At 40.5% G+C, this 16,446-nt stretch overlaps 1 protein-coding gene across 1 annotated transcript in view; it reads right to left on the minus strand.

Moving 5' to 3' along the window:
• The window catches only part of IPO7 (importin 7), a 58,861-nt gene extending 42,797 nt beyond the window's left edge, over positions 1 to 16,064 (minus strand). Inside the window, exon 1 of the mRNA XM_006728507.3 lies at positions 15,837 to 16,064. Coding sequence (XP_006728570.1) covers positions 15,837 to 15,920 — 84 coding nt within the window. The 5' untranslated portion in view covers positions 15,921 to 16,064. The remainder of the gene's footprint in view (positions 1 to 15,836) is intronic.
• Positions 16,065 to 16,446: the final 382 nt, after the last annotated feature.

Raw genomic sequence — 16,446 nt, forward strand, 5'->3', positions numbered from 1 at the left:
TCCAGCAACCCTCAGTTTGTTTCCTGAGACTAAGAATTCCTCATATCAGTGAGATCATATGATACATGTCTTTCTCTGACTGACTTATTTCGTTTAGCATAATACCCTCTAGTTCCATCCACATCGTTGCAAATGGCAAGATTTCTCCCCCCTTTTTTTGATGGCTGCATAATATTCCATTGTCAGTCTCATTTAAAGAAACTTTCTCACCTCCTACTGTCCCACCTTACCAGCCACCTTTAGGTTCTTTTGACAACAAACATAATTACTCCACAGTCCATGCTGTGACTTTCTACCTGTAACACTCTTCTCTCCAGTGCTCCACCATAGTTAACTGATTCACAGTTCACATTCTTTGAATTTCCATTTAAACATGTAGAGAAGGCTTTCCTGAATGATCATTCAAGCTAAAGAAGGACTCCCTATTACTCTCATAATCTCCAGGGTTTTTTTCCCCCATTACATTTATTATATATTTGTAATTATTATATTTATAGACTGGTTTATGGCTTTCTCTTCTGTTAATTAGATTTTAAGTTTCACTGATAGGAACTATACTATTTATATATCCAGTTCCTCACGACGCTTGGCATTTAAGATGTTCAACAAATTTATTAAACGAAGTACTGAAATGAATCAACAAAAAAATACCTTGGAAGCAGCAGTGATCACCTAGGGGCAGTGCAGTATAAAAGAGTATTTATATTAAAGGGATAGACAGATGAGCCCAGAAAGGACAGTACTATCCACACTACTACTATGGCACTTTTTAGGCCATTTATATTATAGTATACATCTAATCTCCTGCATCAAATTATGAATCCCTGGAATGGACAGCTAGAATCAGTCTGATTATAAATACAAGTGATGCTACTTCTGACATTTTTAACTCTTGAGCAAGTTGCTTCAGTAAATCTAAGACTTAATTACAAAATTAGTGTAACTAAATCTGCTTCACAGGATGGCTACAAGGAGTAGATGAAAGAAACGCCTGGGTGGCACAGTCGGTCGAGTGTCTGCTTTCGGCTCAGGTCTGATCCGGAGGTCCTCGGATGGACCCCAATGTTGGGCTCCCTGCTCAGCGGGGAGTCTGCTTCTCCCTCTCTTTCTGCCCCTCCCCCTAGCTTGTGCTCTCTAGCTCTCACTCATTCTCTCTCAAATAAACAAACAAAATTAAAAAAAAAAAAGTAAGTGAAATATGTAAAATATTATAGTAAATGTCAAGACATAACAAATGTTATGTTGTTTTTACCTCCATACATAGTAGAATCTCATCTGTCTCAGAGTATATTCTAAAGCCAGCAGGGCATAAACTGAATATTGCCAAATGGTTCTTTAGGTCTTTAAATCACCTATAAAATACAACATTTGTGGTTTTGTATATACAGGGTTCTCTCAAGGTCCCAATACCGAAGTTTTTCCTTCTGAATTGAAAAGAACTGCTTTCTATGATTGGAACCCCAAATGAAGTTGTTGGATTATGTTTAGAGGTCATATTAAAATAAGAAAACCACCACAACCACCACTGTTTTTGTTGGCTAGCCACATATATAGCCACATGTGAGTTAAAAATGAGCATGTGCGGGCGCCTGGGTGGCTCAGTCATTAAGTGTCCGCCTTCGGCTCAGGTCATAATCTCAGGGTCCTGGGATCAAGCCCCACATCGGGCTCCCTGCTCCACGGGAAGCCTGCTTCTCCCTCTCCCGCTGTGTCTCTCTCTGTCAAATAAATAAATAAAATCTTTAAAAAAAAAAAAATGAGCATGTGCCACTAACTATATCTTCCTACAAGCCTAACAGATACTCCATGAATGTTACATTAACAAAAGACCTTTATCAATTTCTAACTTAAGGTTTAAATATAAAAAATAAAACCCCAGGGGCACCTGGGTGGCTCAGTCAATTAAGTGTCTGCCTTCGGCCCAAGTCAGGATCTTGGGCTCCTTGGGTTGAGCCCCGTGTCAGGCTCCCTGCTCCATAGGAGTCTGCTTCTCCCTCCTCCTCCCCCCCAAAAAATAATAATAAATAAAATCTTTAAAAAAAAAAATAAAATAAAATCCCAAGAGTACTTGAAGGAAACCACTGTAAATATTTTTATCATCTTGGTGGGAAAAAACCTAAGCATGACACCAAAGACTGAAAGCCATAAAATAGTTTTTGCTCAAATAGATAAAAAAGTAAAAATTTTATATACTCCACCCCACATCAGTATAAACAATGTTAAAAAAAAGGAAAATAACTGCAACATCTGAGGAAGAGTTAAAATCACTCCAAAACAAAAATCAGCAAATATATGCAGGCAAATTACAGAAGAATCAGTACAAGCCGACAGTCCTACCTGAAAACAATGTATGCAATACATCAAAGTGCTAGTGAGGATGTGAAAAATATGGAATTCATACACAGTGCTGGTAGATGCATAAAATGGTACAACCATATTGGAAAACTCGCATTTTCAAACATGCACCTACCTTACAACCTAGCAATTTCACCTTTATATATCCAAGAAAAGTGCTTGTGTCCACAATAATACCTGTCCACTGACAAGTGACTGTATACGCAAACTGTGGTACAATTCATACAATGAAATACTATACAATAACTTAAAAAAATAAAGCCTCACTACGGAATCAAGCAATAATATGGATCTCAAAAAACATGTTAAGAAGCTAGACTACTTGGTACATACCATGTGATCCTATTTATATGAAGTTCAAAGACAGGCAAATCTAATCTATAGTTAACAGAAGTCAGAATAATGGTAACCTGAAGGAGGAAAGGTATTAATTGGGAAGAGTCTCAAGGGAAAGTTCTAAGCCAATAGAGATGTTATATAAATTTTGATCTGGGGTGCTTGGGTGGCTCAGTAGTTAAGCATCTGCCTCCGGCTCGAGTCATGGTCCCGGGGTGCTGGGATCAAGTCCCACATCGTGAGGGGGAAGGGAGTGTCCCTGCTCGGTGGGGGGTCTGCTTCTCCCTCTGCCCCTCCTCCCACTTGTTCTCTCAATCTCTCTCTCTCAAATAAATAAAAATATTAAAACAATTTTTTTTTATTTGGATAATGGTACCTAGGTAAAAATGGACTGAGCTGTACACGTATTTGAGCTTGGTATCATATGTAAATTATCCCTCAATTAAAAAAAAAAAAAATCAACAAGACTACTTTTACCTGAATATTTACAGCAGCATTATTCATAATAGCCTAAAAGTGGAAACAACCCACCAAGTGCACCAAATGATGAACGGATAAGCAAAATGTGGCATATCCATACACATGACGAAATATTATCTTGTAGTAAAAAGAATGAAGTACTGATATATGCTACAGTATGTGTGAACCTTAAAAATACACTGTGTGAAAGAAGCCAGTACCCAAGGACTGAGGGTGTGCAGAAGGCAGAGAAGGGGAATGCTAACAGGTATGGAGTTTCTTTTTGGGGTGATGAAAATGTTCTAAAGTTTGTGGTGATGGTTGCATAACTGAATATACTAAAAAACCACTGAACTGGAGGGGGCACCTGGGTGGCTCAGTCAGTTAAACGTCTGCCTTTGGCTCAAGGTCATGAACTCAGGGTCCTAGGATGGAGAACCACGTCAGGCTCCCTGCTCAGCAGGGACTCTGCTTCTCCCTCTCACCCTACCCCAGCTCACGCGCCCAGGCTCTTAAAATAAAAAAGATTTTATTTATTTATTTGAGAGAGAGAGAGAGAGCATAAGCAGGGAGAGGCGGGCAGAGGGAGAGGGAGAAGCAGGCTCCCTGCTGAGCAAGGACCCGGGTCTGGACCCAGGGCTTGATCGCAGGATGCTGGGATCATGACCAGAGCCCAAGGCAGACGCTTAAGTGACTGAGCCACCCAGGTGGCCCAATAAAATCTTAAAACAACCACCACCACCACTGAACTGGATACTTTAAGTGGTTGAATTCAATAAAGTTATTAAAAAATCAACAAAACTAAACTATGAAAATAAGTACTTATTTTACTACTCTTCTAAGTCACATTGCCTTAAAAATAAACAAGTACAAATCTAAAAAGTGCAACTGAGTAAAGAGTGTTACTTTCAGCCAGCTGAGCTAGACCAAGGGGTAAGAAAGAAAGGATGTTTCTTTTTTTCCCCAAAGATTTTACTTATTTATTTGACAGACAGAGAGTGAGGGAGAAAGAGTGCATGAGAGCAGGAACACAAGCAGGGGGAGTGGGAGAGGGAGAAGCAGGCTCCCCACTGAACAGGGAACCCAACGCGGGGCTTGATCCCAGGACTCTGGGATCATGACCTAAGCCGAAGGCAGACGCTTAACGACTGAGCCACCCAGGCATCCCAGGAAAGGATGTTTCTGACAGCAGAAATCACACAAGCAAATTCCACCCGCGATATCTATCAACTTGCCCCATACAAATTCCCATCTAGCTGAAATCCCTAATGCCTTCTATTCTCCCAAAGTAACAAATGGACATAAAGTAATACTAAATATCAGACATGAGATTCTCAAGAAAATTCTGAAGGAAAGTAGATTAGCCATCACCTAGGCCTGGGATATGAGATTAAACTGGAAGGAGGGATTAGGGTGCCTGGGTGGCTCAGCGAGTGAAGTGTCTGCCTTCGGCTCAGGTCATGATCCCAGGGTCCTAGGATCAAGCCCCGCATTGGGCTCCCTGTTCAGTGGGGCGCCTGCTTCTCCCTCTCCCTCTGCCCCCTGGCTTGTGCTCTCTCTCTCACTCTATCTCAAATAAATAAAATCTTTAAAAAAATAAACTGGAAGGTGGGATCTTACTGGGATAATGAAAATATTCCAAAACTAGATTGTGGGGACGCCTGGGTGGCTTAGTCGGTTAAGCGTCTGCCTTCGGCTCAGGTCATGATCCCAGGGTCCTGGGATGAGTCCCATACCCAGTTCCTTCCTCAGCAGGGAGCCTGCTTCTCCCTCTGCCTGCCGAGCCCCCTGCTTGTGCTCTGACAAATAAATAAATAAAATCCTAAAAAAAACAAAACAAAACACTAGATTGTGGTGATGGTGGTACAATTTGCTAAATCTAAAAATCATTGAGTTTCACTTAAAACAGGTATATTTTATGGCATGCAAATTATACTTCAATAAAGTTTAAAAATGAAGGAAAAAAGATCATGAATCGGTACAATTATAAAACAAATCAAATAAAGATACACATTAACTGTTCAAACAGGAAAACTTATACTTTTAAGCACTAGGTTATCTCTAATAACTTTCTGGCATTCTTGGGTATAGCAAACTATAACACATTTAAAAGAATTTCTATCACATAGTAACTACTAAATTTATTATATGTTGAAAAGACCTTCACATTTTAAAGTAATTTAAAAGATAAATGTAAGTAAAAATATCTCTAGCATCAATCTTTATCACAAAAACTCCTAAAAATCTGAGTAATTATGGTATTATTCTCAACAGTTTGGGAAACATTGACATAGACCTCAAGATGCTATAATAAATCTTTTAGGGTATGAGTTAGAGTATAAATGTAAACTCTATTAAATGTTGGCACTAATTATAGGCCCTTCTTCAAGCTCCTAGTTTCCAGCAATCAGAGAACCAGGAGAACTGAAGCAACAAATGGGTCATTATACATCATTAAGTAGAGCTAAAACTGCTAAGACTCAAGTTTAAAAGCTGCTAACCATAACACAAAACTACCTTTCTAGACAACTTCTTACATTCTCATTATTTGTCATTAACCCAGATAATTCAACATTCACCCTTAATCAATTTCATCAAATTCTTCAACAACCACAACTCCATCTCCCTTTCCTTTACCTCCACTCCACCTACTGGTACTTAAAATGTGTCAGACACTACAGAGATAAAAGTTCACTATAAGATAGGTTGGAGTAGGGGCGCCTGGGTGGCTCAGTCGGTTAAGCGTCTGCCTTTGGCTCAGGTCATGATCTAAGGGTCCTGGGATCTAGTCCCGCATCCAGCTCCCTGCTCAGTGGGGAGTCTGTTTCTCCCTCTGCCTCTGCCCCTCCTCTCCTTGTACTCTCTCACTCTCAAATAAATAAAATCTTAAAAAAAAAAGATAGGTTGGAGTATTACTAATTCTAACTGGACTAACAGGTAAAATTTTCAGTTAGATCCTAAAGGATTTAAACACATCGAGATGGGGAGAAAAGATTTTTTTTTTTTTTTTTAAATTTTATTTATTTATTTGAGAGAGAGAGAAAGCACATGAGAGGGGGGAGGGTCAGAGGGAGAAGCAGACTCCCCGCCGAGCAGGGAGCCCGATGCGGGACTCGATCCCGGGACTCCAGGATCATGACCTGAGCTGAAGGCAGTCGCCCAACCAACTGAGCCACCCAGGCGCCCGGGAGAAAAGATTTTTAAAAGGAAAAGAAGTATGGGTTATATATTTTTTTAAGGTTTTATTTGATTTGATTTGTCAGAGAGAGCATGAGGAGGAGTGGCAGGCAGAGGGAGAAGCAGGCTCCCTGCTGAGCAAGGAGCCCATGTGGGACTTGATCCCAGAACCCTGAGAACATGACCTGAGTGGAAGGCAGATGCTTAACGGACTGAGTCACCCAGGCGTCCCAAAGTATGGGTTATATTAAAGAGATTATTAAGAGAATGAAAGACAACAATGAAAGACAAAAAACGAATAGGTAAATTGTGACCACATCAAGATCTAGTAAGTGGAACTTTTTTTTCGAAATTTTTACCCAACAGCACCTAAGTGGCTCAGTCACTAAGCGTCTGCCTTCAGCTCACGTCATGATCCCAGGGTGCTAGGATCGAGTCCCGCATCAAGCCCCCTGCTTGGTGGGAAACGTGCCTCTTTCTCTCTCCCTCTGCTGCTCCCCACTGCTTCTGCTCTCTCTCGCTTGCTCTCTTTCTCAAATAAATAATCTTTAAAAAAATTTTTTTACACAATCAGATAAGGAAGGTAAGGTTTTAAAGCAGTATCAAGGATGTAATTCTAAGATAGATGACTATAAAGCATCACAGGTAGTAACAGGCCTGAAAAACTTCTACACCATGGGCAGCCTTCCCCCACTCCCCAAAATAAGTCTACCTTTACAAAAGAAAAAAATGAAAAATATACATACCCACATAAACAAATTTCCCTTGACCCTACCAACCCTTTAACCTACAGTGTTATTCCCATTCCCTTACCAGCATTCTACTCACTAACACTGTATTCAGAAAATTGCTTTCTCCAAGGTTACCAATATTTTAAAAGCTTTTCCCCCCAAAAAGTCTTCATTCTGCTTTAACCTCCCTCATTTAGAAATGTCAACCACCCTTTCTTTTTCTAATAGCTTTTTACTTATTATAGAAGTAATTCACGTTCACTAGTAGAAAATCTATGAAATTCATTTAAGTGAAAAGGAAACTACCCACAACCAACCTTCTTACTTAAAATTTCTTTTCTTGGCTCCCTCCTACTTTTATGCACAATTTTCCAGTCTCCTTTTTCCTGTTTCTCAAAGTTCCAAAAATGGGCATCGCCAACAGTGAAGCACTCCAGCACCTAAGTGGCTCAGTCGCTAAGCGTCTGCCTTCAGCTCAGGTCATGATTCCAGCACCCTGGGATCATTACATCTCTTGATCATACTCCCTTCCTCTCAATTTACCAAGAAAAATAACTTTGCCATTGTTGCTTTCTCTCCTAACCTTCAATTCCACATTCCCTATTGCCTGCTATACATTTTCTATCTGATGTTTACCAGCTCCTCAAACCCGACTTAAAACTTAAGTCACGTTTTCTCCAATATGTTTCCCCTCCGGACCCACAATTTTCAATGTAATTACCTAATGTCAGTATCTTTCACAGCTAACTCTTTAAGAAGTAACTTTTTATTATTTCTCTCCATTGGAATGCAACCAAAGAGAGCTTCAATTAGCTACTGTACTTTACACTATTTATAAGGAAAAAGACAGGCATAAGGGCACTGTGACATCAAAGTACATTAATGAATACAACCGGATAATTTCAAGAGCAAAGGGATTTCTAACTTTTCTGTTTTACTAAAGAATTTGACAAAGATGGGTGCCTTGGTAGGGCAGTCGGTTAAGCATCTGACTCTTGGTTTCAGCTCAGGTGGTGATCTCAGTGTGATACAGAGCTGACAGTCTGCTTAAGATTCTCTCTCCTTCTCCCTTCCTCCCCTCCCCACCTCCCGCGCGCTCTCTCTCTCAAACAAATAAATCTTTTTTTTTTAAAGATTTTATTTATTTATTTGAGACAGAGAGAATGAGAGAGAGCACACGAGAGGGGGAAGGGTCAGAGGGAGAAGCAGACTCCCTGCCGAGCAGGGAGCCCGATGCGGGACTCGATCCAGGGACTCCAGGATCACGACCTGAGCTGAAGGCAGTCGCTTAACCAACTGAGCCACCCAGGCGCCCTCAAACAAATAAATCTTAAAAAAAAAAAAGAAGAAGAAGAATTTGACAAATACTATCCCTATTTCATCTACATGAAATATTAGGCATAGTGAGGTTAAATTATCATAGTGATAGAATCAGGACCAGGCTTGAGGCTCTTCATTATGTCTTCCAGCTTTTCATTAAATAGTTGTTAATACTTAAATGATTTTCAACCAAGGAGTTTAAAATAACTTCTTTTTTTTATTATTTATTTATTTTTTTTTTTTTAAGATTTTATTTATTTGATAGAGAGAGACACAGTGAGAGAAGGAACACAAGCAGGGGGAGTGAGAGAGGGAGAAGCAGGCTTCCCGCCGAGCAGGGAGCCCGATGCGGGGCTCGATCCCAGGACTCCGGGATCATGACCTGAGCTGAAGGCAGACACTTAACTGAGCCACCCAGGCGCCCCTAAAATAACTTCTTAATTACAAATTACTTTAGGTAACCAAAAGAAAAAACCCACTTTAAATCAAACTCATCATTAATGTGCCACTGACAGAAGCGAACAGTAAGTAAAATAATATATACATCTACTATATCTGAAAAAGAAATTTTCTTATAAATATTAATATGGTGATATCTTTCTTTCAGATTTTTCACATGCTATGTCACTGAATAACTTCCTGTATAAGAACCAAAGTATCCAGGGATTTTCCCTCTCCCAAATTCAAAACAGTATCTACTTAGAGATATTCCTAATTAAGGAATGTTACCTGCTCAGACCACAGACTAGTCTGTCTTCCAAAAATATACATTATATTCTCATAAATATTTTGCTGAATTTCTAGACATGCCAAATTGTACTATAAACATGCCATGATTTTGCACCTTTCCAGACCTAACATTTTTATTAATTGAACATTTCATAAGTCCTTTAATAAAACAAAATCAAATTCACTACTTACAAATAAAATATATCACTTACAGTAGTAATTGTAATCATCTGTGAAAATCCTAGAAGTGAGTTAGGTAGTTTATTAATTTAAAAGGTAAACACAAAGTATCAAGAAACTTAGCAAAGCTAAGTCCACTTACGTTTTCACATAAAGCATGTGAGCAGCTTTTCTATCTATATAACCATTTTAAAGCACATTAAGCTTAGGAACTGAAGGTTTAAAAGGCTCCTAGGTAAGCCTTCTAATTCTACTTAGAGCATTTTTCTTGCTGCAAGTATAACGGGAAAGAATACTGATGCTAAGATCCTATCTGCCTTAAGCAAAGTCAGATTTAATAGTCTCCTTATCCAAAACTTACACATAGCTCTATTAAAAGTCCCAACCAGGGACGCCTGGGTGGCTCAGTCGTTAAGCGTCTGCCTTGGCTCAGGTCATGATCCCAGGGTCCTGGGACTGAGTCCCGCATCGGGTTCCTTGCTCAGTGAGGAGCCTGCTTCTCTCTCTCCCTCTGCTGCTCCCCCTGCTTGTGCTGTCTCTCTCTCTCTCTCTCTGACAAATAAATAAATAAAAATCATTAAAAAAAAACTATCTTTAAAAAAAATAAAAAATAAAAGTCCCAACCACATGCATTTGTGAGGGCTGTGTGACTATGAAACTCCAGAAAAGCAGGAAATCATGAATTTCTTCTACCAACCACTCAGCTCAGTGCCTATCATAAAGACATTTACTATTAAATGAACCAAGGGGGCCTGGGTGGTGCAGTCGCTGAAGTGCCTGACTCTTGGTTTTGGATCAAGTCATGATCTCAGGGTCATTAGATTGAACCTGGCGTCAGGCTCGAGTCGGCTTAAGATTCTCTCTCCCTCTGCCCCTCCCCTGCTCTGTCTCTCTCTCTCAAATTAAAAAAAAAAAAAAGAAACAGATTGGGAACTGTTCTTTGGAATAAACATTTCAAAAAAATTTTTCCTGACATTACATTTTAATTTATTTGAGAGTGTGAGAGAGAGCACACAAGTGGGGGTGGAGGGGCAAGAGAGGAAGAGGGAGAAGCAGACTCCCCGCTGAGCAGGGAGCCTGATGCGATGCGGGGCTCAATCCCAGGACCCTGGGATCATGACCCGAGCCTAAGGCAGATGCTTAACTGACTGAGCCACCCAGGCGCCCCTCCTGACGTTACATTTAAAACTTCAGTTCAAATGTAAGCTTCATGAGAGAGAGTATTCTATCTTGTCTACAGTATCAGATCCCCAGCATAAAGATAGAATTTGCCATATGATAGGCAAATATTCTTAAAATATTTGAAAACAATCAGAAACAATTAGTTGTTTGAGTGTCCATTCTCAGCTAATACTCCAAGATTAAAAAAAAAGTCTTCATCTACAGATTCTATTCCCAATGGAGGTAAGTTCAAAGTCCATGAACTTTTAGAGTAGAAGAGACAGCAATCATCTAGTTCAAATAAAAATAGTTAAAATTTAAGGAAGAATACATAAAACTAGGTGTTAAAAAGGTGAGCTTTCAGTTTACAAAGTATCACAGAAGGTCAGAGTAGGAAAAGATGGCATTTAAGATGGGATTAATGAGATTTGTGAATAGGAAAACTTTTAGTTTTAGGTGATAAGAGCTTAGCAGGAGAGGTGGGCAGCATGAGCAAAGCTTTGTATGGAAAGGTTTCCACTGAAGAACACTGACAGTGAAAGCAGAAGAATGCAGAAAGACTAATGTCTATTGTAATCTGCCAAAAACCTTCAGAGATGTCTTAACTTTATCTTATAAATGAAGAAACAAGTATTTCTGAGTGAATGAGAGTAGGAAGTAGCAAACAGTCTCTGGAAACATAATTAACGTTGAATGAATGAATACCAAATGTCATATATTTTACAGTTCCAAAAAAAAAAAAAATTTTTTTTTTTTGTTTTGTTTTAAAGACTTTATTTGAGAGTGAGTGAGAGCGAGAAAGCACAACCGGGGTCAGGAGCAGAGGGAAAGGGAGAGGCAGATTCTCCTGCTGAGCAGAGAGCCCAACATGGGGTTTGATCCCAGGACCCTGGGATCATGACCTGAGCTGGAAGGCAGTCGCTTAACTGACTGAGCCACCCAGGCACCCCTAAACCAAATTTTTTAAAACCTTATTTCTAGATATACAGAAGTCAATTAATCTCAAAGCATATAATTTAAATGACAAATGAGATTCCTGTACACAAATCTACTTTAAAGACTGAAAGACATTTTTATTACACAAGTTCTTATTTCTCTTTGCATACAACAAATATTTACTGAGAGTCCAGTGTGCCAGGCACTGTGCTTATAATTGTGCCAATTTTCATGTTACAATAATCTATCTACTAATGATCTCAGTGTTCAAATAGGCACTTGTGTTCCTTCTCCATTAGTGCTGATCATTTTCCACTGAAATATACAACACTATAGTTAGACTGAGACAGAAAATAAAATGTATGGCATGGTAGATGGGTTAATCAATTGGCACTTATGCAGTAATTCAAATAACCTGGAGAGAACTTAGTAGATGCCAAATACTTCCCTGAATTTTTTACATGCATCATCTCGTTCAACCCACATGACACTATGACATACATACTATTACCACTTTTATTTTGTACGTAAGGAAAATGATGCTTAGAAGTTAAATAACTTTCATAACATCCCCCAGCTAGTACAGAACGCTTCAAGGTTTAAAAAAAAAAAAAAAAATCAAGTAACTAAGGAGGTTTTCAATTATGTTTCCAAGAAAGCTTGTACTTTTTATTGGTTTTCTCCAGTCTTTGAGGCAAAGCTTGTTACATGAAGATATTTCAAATTGGGAAATGACAACATGATCAAAATGTTAACAGAAATTAGAAAAAAAAAAAGGATCAAAATCCGTGCTATGCTACTGAGTAAGTCAGTGGGGAATACTAAAATTTATCTTTATTTATTTATTTATTTATTTTTTTAAAGATTTTATTTATTTATTTGAGAGAGAGAGTGAGAGAGAGAAAGAGCACAAGACGGGGGAGCGGGAGAGGGAGAAGCAGACTCCCCGCCGAGCAGGGAGCCCGATGCGGGACTCGATCCCGGGACTCCAGGATCATGACCTGAGCTGAAGGCAGTCGCTTAACCAACTGAGCCACCCAGGCGCCCTTTTTGTTTTTAAAGATTTTATTTACTTGAGGGGGGCACAAGAAGGGGGAGCAGCAGGCAGAGGGAGAAGCAGACTCCCCACTGAGCAGGGAGTCCAATGCAGGGCTTGATCCCAGAACCCTGGGACCATGACTGGAACTGAAGGCAGACACTTAACTGACTGAGCCACCCAGGCGCCCTAATTTGTCAAAAATATCTGCCAAAAAGAGAGTCCTTACTGTGGTCTCTAGCAGTCTAATGGAACTTTCTTAATTTTATCTATATGTAATATTAAAAATATATAAATACTCTAAAAATCCTTGATTTGAGGGTGGTATAACAGAGCTAAAGCCTGTATTATTATCTGCTACAATTAAGTAAAGCTTAATACTGACAAAGAATTGCAGTAACAAAAGACAAAAATTCCTCACCTCGTGAAACTCAAAAATTATACTAGTGAGAATAAATAAAATATGTATGATAAACCAGTGCTACAGAGAAAAATAAATGAAGGGAGATGTAGAGTGTCTGGAGTGTTACAGTCAGGGGAACTCCTCAGTGATACTGAGATGGTTGAACAATGACAGAAGTGAGAGATCAAGTCTGGGAGACCACTGAGTAAAAGCGGATCCAAGCAGATGGAACAGTAAAGTGCAATCACTGTGAGGCAAGAGCACTTTGTTTTTTAACTAGCTGCACTATAATACTTTGGTAACATTTACAATTTTTACAGTTAGTGATTACTTCACTTACTGAAGAGATTCACTCAAATGTCAATCATCTTTTTCTTTTAACTAAATGAACCAAAATATAATTTCAGCTGAATAAAAACAGTATGGAATGACTGCTTCATCCTGTCTTACCCAAAGCGAGATGAGCCTGACAGAAATAAAATGTTACTTCCTCATTCTTAGTACAGTCAAGCTTCTTCATCAAGACTTACCTAGGATCTATTTCCTAAAACAAGGTTTTGCCACAAAAAAAGTCAAAGCAAGTTAAGTATTCAAATAGAAGCACTTCATTAAAATGGAATGAAGACTAGAGCTGAAAATATTCTAAAAAAAGTTACATTAGGAAAATTACAAAAAAATTAAGGTGGAAAAATTGTAAGAAATTTGCAAAATGTAAATAGCTAACAATCACAGAAATACAGGCTAGACCACAAATTTTCTTTGACAGAAAAGCAGTGTTCACTATTCTACAGTATTCCAAAACCCTAACAGAAGCTTAAGAGTTAAGTAAAAAATGCTATGAATATTATTTTGATTATTCATCTTCTAAAAATCAGCTTGTGAAATATTTACCCCAGGCCTCAATTACAAGATGTCAGTGTATATAGACATTCAATACCCGCTTGAGGAATGAATGAATTTCAAATTTTTCTACAAGGGAAGCAACTCTTTTTTTCAAATAATTTTTAAAATTAATAATTACACACAGCACGTTTAGTCAGAATAATAAAATCATGGTAGAGGGGCGCCTGGGTGGCTCAGTCGTTACGTGTCCGCCTTCGGCTCAGGTCCTGATCCCAGGGTCCTGGGATTGAGCCCCTCATTGGACTCCCTGCTCCGCAGGAAGCCTGCTTCTCCCTCTCCCACTCCCCCTGCTTGTCTTCCCTCTCTCACTGTGTCTCTCTCTGTCAAATAAATAAAATCTTTAAAAAAATAAAAAATAAAATCATGGTAGAAATCACCGTAACTAAACTTTTAGGGTGCCTAAACTTACACATGTATTAATACTTCATAAACAAAATAATGTTCATCTTAACCTGTGTCTATCACAAAACAAATCAAAATAAAAAGTGATCCGTAACTCCCTCCATAGTTTCATAATGGTTCAAAATGGGAATTTGTTTCAGCGCATTATTTTATATCTAAAAGAAATCTAAACTCCTCCCAAGGTGACTTTGAGCCTAAAAATTTGAGCATGGGTGGTGAGGGGTTGGGGCCTGGCTGGCTCAGTGGGTGGAGCATGGGACTTATGATCTTGGGGTGGTGGGGTGGAGCCCCACCTTGGGTGCAGAGGTTACTTAAACATAAAATCTTTAAAAAAATTTTTTGAACATCACTCTTGTATGATCTAATAACGGTTGCATTTATATATGTAAGATTTAACTTTTTTATTTTAAAATAATTTTACACTTAATTTGTTTAAACTTTGTGGGTAGTCTTCTTAAAATATAAGTTCCTTGAGGGCAGAGATCTCTAAAAAGAGCATTGTACATTGAAGATGTCCAATTAGGAATACTCCTGTGGCTTCTGTAAAGTCAATATAAATAATGTTTTTAAATGAGTTTCCTATCAGCTAAGAGGAGCATAAAATAACTGAATTTCTACTTTAAAGAGGGACTTCTTTTTCCGCTTAAAAATAAATGTACACTGAACTTCCCTAAAGCTTGCAGACTCAGTGGGATACCAAAAGACAATTATTAACTGGCATAGGAAATTACAGGGGTCCTTTTAAGAAGCCTTTAAAATACTCACTAAAATATAAAAAGTTACAGAAATTTAGAAACAAACAATGAAACTGAAGATAGTACAATAATATACCCACATATTAAGGCTGTTTTCCAAAGGGTGGTCCCCCGAAAATAAAGGGGGAAAAGGGAACCAATCCTCCGCGAGCTGATAGGGAACTTGGCACGTTTCAAGGCACCCTGCCTTACACTGTCTCACTTGACTGTCACAGCAACCCTGTGGCCTAATTTTATGAATGGGAGAAACTCAGCATCAAAAGATTAAGCGACTTGCCCAAGGTCAGTCAAGAAAATTAGTGGTTCAGCTCTACCTAGAAGGGTGCACTTCACCTGACACTTTCTACTACACATCGCCCTGCCTCCCCGACTGAGGCATTAGCGAGTAGAACAGTGAATCTACCCTCGCCCTGCCAAAGAGGCGGGGGCTTGCCTCTGAAAGCTTTCCCTAGCCGCTCAGTCGCAGAGAATAAAGTTGTGCAGATCACCGATCAGCCCAGTGAAGTGACAACCTGACAGGCGCAGCCCCCAAAGGACCAGCTCTGCATTCCCAGGAGCCCCTCCGAACCCGGCGCCAGCGAGACTGCTCCCGGAAACGTCTGAAAAACCTCCCAGTGAGTTTCGCCCCCTCCTGGGCGCGAGGAACGAGCTGGGAATGAGCCAGAGGGCGGCCGGCCACCCGAGCCAGCCATGTGTCCAGCCCGTCACGCCCGCCTCGCCTCAGCCGGCTCCTCATGCCTTGACCGCAGCCAGAGGCCCAGCTCAGGATCCGACGCAAAGGCTGCCTTGGCCGCCACCACCACCGCAGCAGCCTGAGGCGCCCTGGCGTGGCACTCGCAGTCAGGTCCCCGCCCCACCCCTCCAGTTGGGCCCCTCAGCGACGCCGTCCGCGCCTCTGGCCAGGCCCAGAGGGCTCGGCCTGCCACAGTCAGCCGCCCGCCCGGCGTCCTTACTTCATTGAGCTGGCGCTCCGCGGCCTCACGCAGGGCTGGGTCCATGGTGCCCCGCAGGGCCTCGATAATGGTGTTGGGGTCCATCGTAGCGCGGACTCGGTCAAACCCGGGGCTCGGGTGCTACTGGGCCAGGAATAGCGCCGCTCACTGCGCACATGGACCCACCGCGCTCCGCAGCGGCAACCGGCGCGAAAGGAAAGAGAAGCGCCAAGGCCCCGGATAGAACCTCTTCGCCTCGGCGTGGAGGCGGGAGATGCTCCAGCCACTTCCTGTCGGCGCGCGCGCGGGGCACCTTGGGAGATGTAGTCCGCGAGAGCTTTCCGCAGCCCACGTGCCCCTGAACTGCCGCTCCTACTGACAAGTCTTGCTTTTCAAAAAAGGAAAAATGTTCAAACTGCACAGGAAAAAATTAAATCAAACGCAAAACATTTCCCATAATTATATACCCATATACCCATGGTGACCGAGAGGCGAATCTGATGCAATGTGTGATGCGATCCATTGCTAGTAGCTTTGTAATTGAGGGTAATCTTTTGAAAAGCAGTTTGAGATGTGTTTCTAAATGCCATAAAAATGTTCATAATCTTTGCCCCAAGAATTCCCATTCATG

This window comes from Leptonychotes weddellii, chromosome 11, assembly GCF_054177405.1.
Source record: "Leptonychotes weddellii isolate Sample4059 chromosome 11, ASM5417740v2, whole genome shotgun sequence".
Taxonomy (NCBI): domain Eukaryota; kingdom Metazoa; phylum Chordata; class Mammalia; order Carnivora; family Phocidae; genus Leptonychotes; species Leptonychotes weddellii.